We start from the raw sequence: 10,002 nt of genomic DNA, 5'->3' as shown, positions 1-10,002 counted from the left end.
AGTTTTGGGGTGGTTTGTTATGCAGATAACTCTTTTTAGAAGTATGATTTTAAATGCAGGAGTGAATTAAGGCAGTAAGCAAGCAATAAAGGAGATTTTTGCACTCAATTTTTAAATGTAGGTTATACTGCAGAAAAGATATGTTTTTATGAATTACTTTGTCTCTATAACTCTTTTTACACCAAAGAAATTCTATTCTGTGGACGACCTTGCCTTTTCTGCTGTTTCTTCGACAGCGAGGATCATGCCTGCTGCGAGATCAGCTACAACTTTTCCCTTAATGCCCACTGAATTCCTTTAGACTGGGAGCTCTTCTTTTTTAGCCAAGCAGTTTTCGTGGTTTCTTATAGTAAAAGCGACAGTATAAGTTATTTTAAAATACAGAGCTAAGACAAAAGAAAAAAAAAAAAAAACCATAAATCCCATGATTCAGAGATAACTACTAGTACAATTTTATATACAATTTCTGTATTTTTTCTTTTTTGTGTGTATTTTATTTGCAAAAATATGTTCATATTACATAATATTTTGAAAGCTGCATTTTGATTGGAGCCCTGGTAGCAGTAGTGGCTGCTAACCAGTGGTGGCTGCAAACCAAAAGACTGGCGGTTCAAATCCACCAGCCGTTTCTTGGAAACCTTATGGGGCAGCTCCTCTCTGTTAAAAGATATCTTGTGGACATTTTCAATATCCTTAAATATTCTTCTCCAACATCATTTTCAATGCTGCATAGTTGTCAGTGTATGCACTATGGTGAAAAATACAGAAAGAAGATGCAGAATGCTGGGGCTGGGGGTACATGGCACATAATAGGAGCCCAATAAATATTTACTCAATAAATGAATGAAAGCTATAATGAGCATCCTTTTGGCTAGCTAGATCTCAGTGCAACTCTTTAATTTCGATCTTAGGATAAATCCTGGAAATGGGTCAAAAACCAGGCAAGCCACTCAGGCAATTTAATAATGATAAGTATTGTAAACTTTTCCTCCAGAAACGTTTCATCAAGTTATACTGTGCCAGACTGGTGGCCCTTGATACCCTAAGTTTTCTCTAAAGAATTACTTCAGCGAAAGGTGTTATTTATCTGTGGAAGTATTGTAAGCTCTGGCAGAGTGAGTACTTGCTTTCCATCTCTATTCTTGATCAGTATCTCCATTCTTGAGAGCTCAGTTCATCAACAACCCAAGAAGTAGCATAAAGTATGCTGAACAACTAGCACGTACACTGTTTGGGCAGCCTTATTTAATATGCCCACAGACAAATGTATTTGATTTCAGAAAATCAGGGTTCATGGTGACTATGCCTATCTTTGAGTACCCATGTCTATATGTATAAAATAATCAAATATAGTTAGAATGTCTAAATCAAAGACCTGTTGTAAAAATACTGCATCATCCAGGTTCCAGGCAGAGAGAAAATTAGAGTGAGGATATCCAGGTTCATTTATGCCCTTGGTCACTGCCTCTCTTTCATAATCAGAATGTAAGAGACTGAAGTATTGTGTAAGAGTTAATAGCTGAGGCACTGAGGTTAGACAGACTGTAACTTGAACCTGACTCTGACAGTTGTCTAGCAGCATGACCTTGGGCTGGTTATCTGACCTCGGAGCCTCAGTTTTCCTATTTGTACAATGGGGGTGACAGAAATACTTTCCTCATAAAGACTACTGTTGGGTTTAAATAAAATAATGGAACAGGAGATGCAAGCCTGGTATATGTTGAATAAACATCAGCTATTTTCTTATTCATTATGAATGCTAATAATTATCTTAGCAACTTTAAATAAGTTAATAAAAATAAATGTGATTCACTTTACACATAATCCGAGTAAATCAAAACTGAACTATGTCCTATCTACACTGTGTTTTTAATTCTTTACTTTTAGGTACCTACAGTATACACGGGGCTCTGGTGGTACAGTCAGTAAGCATTTGTCTGCTAATCAAAAGGTCAGCAGTTCAAATCCACTAGCTGCTCCTTGGAAACCCTGCAGGGCAGTTCTACTCTGTCCTATAAGGTCACTTTGAGGTGGAATCGACTTGATGGTTGGTTTTATTTTTTCGGTTTTTACAGTATACATATGTTTTAGAGGTCATAAATATAGCATATACATACAAACTGCCATCTTTTAAATTCAGTCTTTATGATTTGGCACTTTGTTGAAAATAAGATTTAAATGTTTTTCCCTACTAACAGGTAAATGGATTAAAGCTGCAAAAAACAAATAATTAAACATGCTGATTACGGAAGTTTCTGGGTGGCACAAACAGTTAAGCACTCTGCTACTAGCCAAAACGTTGGTGGTTCAAATTCATCAGTAAGTGCCTTGGAAGACAGGCCTGGTGATCAGCTTCTGAAAGATCACAGCCTTGAAAACCCTATGGGGCAGTTCTATTTTGCACATGTGGAGTCACCATGAGTCAACAGACTCAATAGCAACTAACAACAACATACTGATTATAATTCTTTCAACTCTAAGATTTTTTTTAAACTCTATGAAATGATACTAGAACTATATTGTTATAATGGAGTACCTTAATTCATGTCTCCCCTTTTGGTTATACTGGAATTCATTTCTTTATTTAAAAATTGGAAATTATCATCACTTGGTATTTGGGCATCAATTGGAGAAGAAATTCATTTAAAATAAATTTTTTGCATAACTAAACAATTTAACCTAAGTATGAGACTCACTTTAAGCAAAGCAAAACAATCATACAGATCAATGATCATTTTCTGTGCATGTGTAAAAGAAAAAGGCTTAAAAGACTAAAATACTAGAATTCCATCTTTTTTTGTCTCATAAAACATACAAGGGAAAAAAGCTCACAGAAGGAAATTCATAGAGAAAATGTCATTAACAAAAAAATAAGTTCTCCTATCTAAAGTGAGGAGTCTAGATGTAATGGCCTCTAAGGCTTTGTCCATCTCTAAGGATTTTTTATTCTAGACAGTGCTGTCCAGGTTTAAAGAGTATATAAAAAAAAAAAACATATTTTAAAACAAACTTGTCCCTCAGTTACTCAGACTGTCTAAACTAGGCTCTAGAACTGAAAGATGGAGGGGTTACGTAGAAAAGGGCAGCGATCAAACCCAAATGTTTCTGTTATCTTTCTTTGCTTTGTATGATTACTCTCCATGCTGTAAGTATTGTTACAACAAAGTACATCACTGGAAAATAATCTTTCACTGGGAATTGTTTAAAAAAGTTTTTGTTCTCTTTTAAACCTTATTTATAAAGGTTTCCAGATGCTTATCCTCACAGATTAAACACAGCATGATGTAGACATTTAACAATAATATTCACTACGGTGAAGCCAAGAAGAAACTTCTTTGGGATTTAACTGCCTACCACCTGAAGAATCAGGGCCCAGGGAGGTTTCTGCTGCTATGAAGGGTGTAAGTCTTTGAAGCTGCTTGGAAACAACCTAGGTTCTCGGCAGCAACCACCCTGTATGTACTATGTCAAAGCACCTCAAGTGGTTGGCATTCTAAACCTCGGACAGGTTATTTCTCATTATGCGAAGACATAGTGAAAGGATGTGGCCCAAGAGTAGAATGTGAGTTGCAAAGTGACTTCTGAATCTATTAGCCAGCAGTCCTGGATGAAAACACTCATGCTAATTTCAAGAGACAATTCCCAAATGAGTGAATTCTCAAGCTGGCTCTCAAGAGAGAGCACAGGGTATTTTCAAATATTTGTTCAATGTGAATGGATCGGGCTTGCCAAAAAAAAAAAAAGTTTTTGTGTTGGCATGTGATCTCTTAGAGGGAAGTGGGCCTGAGTCACTGGCTACATCAAAGGCAGCGTCCAGTGAATGGGATGGCTGCAGGCTGTGTGAGCAAGCCAGATACCTGCGTTCATCTGCCCACTGCTGGGATTTCAGGCCTCCTTTTAATTACATTAAAGCAGCTGGTACCACTGGTTACTGAAGTCTTCAGATTACCTTGATTGCTCGGTCATTATCTCTAATCAGCTGCTGCTTCTCATCTTCAAACTTTTGTTTAACATCCTGGAGCCGCCTTTCTGCAGCAAGCTGCTGCCGGCTGTTCTCCTCTTTCAGAGAGGAAATGGTTGTCTGAAGTTCAGCTATGATCTAAAATGAAAACAGCATGCTATGACTTCAAATTCTTCAGTGAGAGGCATCTATTTTATATGTATTTATGCCTGACAGAGGAATGGCTTTGGCAAAAATTTACTCCACAAACTAAGTATTTTCAATTAACATATCACACACCATCATGCATGAAATTCCACACAATAAAAGACTATAATAAAACAGTGAATGGTGAGCAACTGCTGAACCAAATATATTTGGAAGACATTTCCACTACAACATTCCACACTATTTACTCATCAGAAGAAAGAACATCTGTGATCTCGAAAATATGAAAAGCGTCAGATTTTATTTTGCTGAAAAATATGCTTACTAGAATGAGCAAAGTTGTTTTTCCTCTCATGATACTCTGAAGTATAATAACCAAAGAAAATAAGTGAACAGAGTTCAGTCTTCACAGCCACCTAACTCTACCCAATACTTTTTGAGTGTTTACTCATTTCTGCGTACTGTGCTAAGCAGATGAAGTTCTCGTTATTTACTCCTGTGAGACAAGCGTTATGATGGACTGCCTTTCATAAATGAGGAAACAGAGGCATAGGAAGAGGTCCAATATTTTCAGTGGCTGAAGATGATATACAACAAAGGAGACAGGCAGGATGTGAACCATGCAGTCAGATCAACTGCTGTACTAATTGGTTCCTCTAACCAGCCAACTTTGTGTTTCTTTTAAACAAGGATTTGGTATTGGAGACAAGTTTATTATGATATAATTCCAAAAAGGTTGTTTTGTTCCTAACTTATATATTTCATTGAAGTTTATTTTGGTTCAAGTAGTGTCATTTCAGTGACTCTAGTTCTACATCAGAGAATTGGATTCATGACTTGGTTCTCTCAAGTTCTCAAAGTAACCATATGATGAAGGACCTTTTACATTTAATGGAAGGAAACTAGCTTGCTGAAAGCACTGCCTTCCCTTGGGTTTGGATGTATCCTTTTCCTTCCAAAGTCAATGGTGATGACTTTTTATTTATTTATGTATTTACTGATTGATTGTTTTGTGACAATAGTTGCAATCCCCACTATGTGACAGCACATTCCCCCTTTCCACGCCAGCGTTCCCTGTGTTTATTCAACCAGTTCCTGTCACTTCCTGCCTTCTCATCCTGCTTCTGGACAGGAGCTGCCCATTTGGTCTCGTGTATCTGACTGAACTAAGAAGCACAGTCCTCATATGTATTTTTTGTCTTATAGTCCTGTCTAATCCTTGTCTGAAGAGTGGGCTTTGGGAATGGTTTCAGTTCTGGGTTAACAGAGCATCTGGGGGTCACAGTTTTGGAGGTTCCTCCAGTTTCTGTAAGACCATTAAGTCTGGTTCTTTTATGTGAGTTTGAGTCCTGCTCCACGCTTTTCTCCCGCTCCATCCAGGACTCTCTGTTGCGTTCCCTGTTAGGGCGGTCAGTGGTGGTAGCAGGGCACCATCCAGTTCTTCCGGTCTCAGACTGGTGGAATCTCTGGTTTATGTGGTTCTTTAGCCTCTTGGGCTAATATTTTTCTTGTATCTTTGGTTTTCTTCATTCTCCTTTGCTCCAAGTGAGACAGGATCAACTGATGCATCTTATAGATGGCTGCTCACAAGCTTTTAAGACCCCAGATGCCACTCATCAAAGTGGGATGCAGAACGTTTTCTTAATAAACTTTGTTATGCCAATTGACCTAGATGTCCCCTGAAACTATGGTCCCCAGTCCCTAGCCCCAGATACTCTGTCCCTCAAAGTGTTTGGATGTGTCCAGGAACCTTCTTAGTTTTTGCTTTGGTCCAGTTGTGCTGACTTCCCCTGTATTATGTGCTATCCTTCCCTTCACCGAAGTTGATCCTTGTCTACCATCTAGCAGTGGGCGATGACTTTTTAAAAGCAGGAAATGGTCCTGGGTTATAATATAATTCTGTTGGTTCTACTGCAGGGAGGCTGGTTGGGGAAAAACATTGGACAAGTAATTTATCTGAATTGAACTTCTGTTTTCTCAACTACTATTTGATGACAAAACTATATTACAGCATTAGAAAGCAATAATAGGAACTATCTACAGCTCCCCGGAAGTCAAGTCCTATAGAAATCTTAGTTGTTACTACTGACATAAATGTTTTTGTTAGGTGCTGTCAAGTCAATTTTGATTCACTTTGATCCCATGTGACAGAGGAGAACTGCCCCATAGGGTTTTCTTGACTCTAATCTTTACGGAGGCAGATCACTAGGTCTTTCTCCACAAAGCCACTGGGTGGGTTTGAACCACCAAACTTTTGGTTAGCAGTTGAGTGCTTAATTGTTGCACCACTGTGGAGTATTTATACTTTTAGAAATGTGCAAACTCACTGTAATAAAGTTAGATTTTTAGAATTCATAAATAAGAAAATAACTGTGAAATAAGTCACAAAGTACATAATATTATATTAACATTAGCAAATGCAAAATTGAACCTTCTGCCATAAGTTGAAGGGTTTCATTGACCAACAATGAGGATGTTTTCATCTATTTTCTGAATTTTGATTAAATGGTTTTTCTATTTTGTTATCAATTCAATTAATTGTCACAGCACTGTGGTGACACAGGGATGTTTAAATTCTTGTAGTAAATGTGAAAAACTGTGAATAATCAACTTATGCAGTGTCACAGAGCAGGAGGAGCCAGAGATAAGAAAGAGACAAATGTCCTTGGCCCAACACGAAATTTAAGATTGATATTTTATAAGAACATGGGGCCTAAGAGCAAAAATAACTATGCTATTTCAATGTTTCAAGATGAGTAAACTACAACTTTGTGGAAGTGGTGGGTTTAATTCTACAGTGTGTATGTGTGTGTGCTTAGTTCTACACAGTTTTACCACATGTGTAGATTCAGATGTGTAGACTCATACCTTCATCACCACAGTCATATGTTTTTAAAGCACAAAGTAATTTGCTTCTTTAAAAAAATACTAAGATCTAAATTAGCTTTTAACTGACCAAAGACTGAAGATAAAAATATACTGGGATACTTCAAATGACCACATGGACATGAAACAGGGAGACCTCGCATTTCAGAAGATTTATGACAAGACTTCTTCAAAAAGAAATAAACACAGGTTTGGGAAGGGGCTGCTAGCAGAATCCAGGATGTTCTGAGGAGGGTATGCTGGCTTTTGTGTGCAAAATGAAACTTTACATTCTTTGTGGGGGAATAATGAGATTCCCTTGATGGAATAATGAGATTATCTCTGGAAATTTATTAAAAAATTTATGGGGGTGACAGAAGAGAGAGAATGTCAAGACACTTCAGGTGAAACACCTTGGCTAGATAAATAGATTGCTTGCATGTAGACTGATGGATATAATGGGGTAGCCAGAAAAATTTTTTAAAAAGAGGACTTAAGACTTACTTTAAGAGTAAGGAATAATCATAATAACCAGATTAATATGCTTTAGGTAAGGTACAAAACTCTACTGGTTGTAGGCATAGAGTACAGGACAATGGACTATTTTCTCCTTTGCTCAGTGTATATAATTGACACTCAGTAAATATTTAAGCAGTGAAAATATAATGATCATGGTAAATAAAAAAAAATAATCACTTGGCAAATTATACTGAGGTAATCTAGTCTGGTTATACAATAATAATATAAAAAGTTGCTGAGGATAATGAAAACTAATCTATACAATCATAGTCAAAACCCTCATTTTGAATCAAAAATTAAAACCAAAAAACAAAATCCCACCACTCAGCTAAGTGTTTATCCTGTATTAGCCTCAGAGGAAGAAGCTATTAGAATATCATTTCCATATGATTATTAAAAATTAATACATCGGGAAGCAAAAGAAGAGTTATTTGGGGCTGATGCTGTTAGCAACCGAAGTCACGAAAACTATAATAGTCTATAATTATTGTTAAGCAATTTACACTTTACATAAATGTCAGTGATCTTAAAGTCTTATAAATAACAGTATTGTAAAGAGAGTTAAGATTTCATCCTTAACTCATTCTACTGATTTTCAGACTGCAGTACAATTTGAGATTTTTATAAAGCTCTTCCTTCAAATATAATAGACAAGACGAGCCACACTTAGGAAGGTTAGGTGAACTTTGAAGATCCTCCTAAAATAAGTGGAAGAGTGGGTCCTCAATACCTTTGCATTCTGGGTTGTCACCCTAGAAAGTGACATGAAGGTTTGGAGCATATAGCGTGTCTTAGTCATCTAGTGCTGCTATAACAGAAATACCACAAGTGGATGGCTTTAACAAAGAGGATATTTCCTCACAGTAAAGTAGGCTAAAAGTCAAAATTCAGGGCCTTGGCTCCAGGGGAAGACTTTCTCTCTCTGGAGGAAGGTCCTTGTTCTCAATCTTCCCCTGGTCAAGGAGTTTCTCAGGCGCAGGAACTCCGGGTCCAAAGGATACGCTCTGCACCGGGTGCTGCTCTCTTGGTGGTATGAGGTCCCTCCATTCTCTGCTTACTTCCCTTTCCTTCTATCTCTTGAAAGATAAAAAGTGGTGCAGGCCACACCCCAGGGAAACTCCCTTTATATTGAATCAGGGATGTGACCTGGTAAGGGTGTTACAATCCTACCCTAATCATCTTTAACATAAAATTACAATCACAAAATGGAGGACAGCCACAGAATACTGGGAATCATGGCATAACCAAATTAATACACACATTTCTGGGGGGACATAATTCAATCCATGACATGGGGCATGTTGGAATATGCCCAGGCAAGAATTTGCATAAGGTGTATGGAAGCTAGTATAGGGCAGTGGCGACATCAGACGGGGGCGGGGGGGCGGGGGTCAGCTGGCAACTCAGCTTTAGTCTTTACATTTCCACCTACAAATGTTCTTGCAATGACAATACCTCCCTTTGAAAAATGGCCAAGAGGTGAGTCATTTGAGTGGGGAAAACTGTATTAAAATTTAGAAGGGAAGGTTAATGTGTGATAAGATATAAAGAATATGTGATTCTGATGGAAATGATATTTGGAAGCATGGTAGTTGGAGTGGATGCAAACATTTCCGTCATAGTGAACGATGAGGATCCCAGAAGGGGACACAGTCCTTAGGTATGTCAAGGGTTTACTGTATACAGATCATCTGGTATAAAAGCTTGATAAAATATTAAAGATTAAGTAACTCCCTTTAATGGAGGAAAACATTTAAAATATTTTCCATATTAATCTGATGATCTCCTGGGTACCAATGTATTCATTACCAATTCATTCATTTTTTTACTTACTTATTAGTGTTTTTTTGAAAGAGGATTTAAAAAAATCTGATAAAGAGAGTTAAGCAACTTGGCTTCTGGTTTTCTTATCAGCTTATATATGAGTTAGAGATCCTAGCAAGCTATCACTTGAAAATGGAAAAAGTCAGTCCACAGTTCTGTTTTATAATGTTCACTTTTAAATAATCAAATGTTTCTCTGAATTGACAGGCACTGTAAACCAATATTTCTCAAATGCTAGTTTTTATATATGTATGTGTATGCCAGTACAGATATATTGATAAATTTTGTATATACATATATATATTATAAATATGAAGCTGTGTTTATAAAATGTATCCATATCACAGTATAATTTTATATATAAATACAATAATAAATTACTTATATAAGAGAGGTGGTCAAACAAAATGTAATCAATGAAAGATTATCACCCTACCTTTTATGAAAAGGAGGGGATATCTTTTATCATATTATTAGGCCCTTTCTAGGATTTTTCTTTTTTGGCATTGCACTCTCATTTATGAAATGATAATGATAATGTATGATAGCTGCTACTAGTTGTTTTTTCTTTCTCCTTTGCTTCCACCTTCTCCTCCTTCATGCTTTTATTTGGAAAAATAGTAAGCAATCCTATTTTGGAGGGAGATTTTATCAATTCTTGAACACCCAAAGTCTGGGAACCACTC

At 37.0% G+C, this 10,002-nt stretch overlaps 1 protein-coding gene across 10 annotated transcripts in view; it reads right to left on the bottom strand.

Moving 5' to 3' along the window:
* Positions 1-10,002, bottom strand: part of CEP112 (centrosomal protein 112) — a 470,205-nt gene that overhangs the window by 102,764 nt on the left and 357,439 nt on the right. For 9 of the 10 annotated variants that reach the window (XM_049859721.1, XM_049859720.1, XM_049859713.1 and 6 more), the window contains one exon: positions 3,950-4,099. The exons of the other annotated variant lie outside the window; for it this stretch is intronic. In XM_049859721.1, the coding sequence (XP_049715678.1) occupies positions 3,950-4,099 (150 nt within the window). The remainder of the gene's footprint in view (positions 1-3,949; positions 4,100-10,002) is intronic. 10 annotated transcript variants of the gene reach the window in all.

Source organism: Elephas maximus, chromosome 19 (genome assembly GCF_024166365.1).
Source record: "Elephas maximus indicus isolate mEleMax1 chromosome 19, mEleMax1 primary haplotype, whole genome shotgun sequence".
NCBI lineage: Eukaryota > Metazoa > Chordata > Mammalia > Proboscidea > Elephantidae > Elephas > Elephas maximus.
This window is presented reverse-complemented; position numbering and strand designations above follow the sequence as displayed.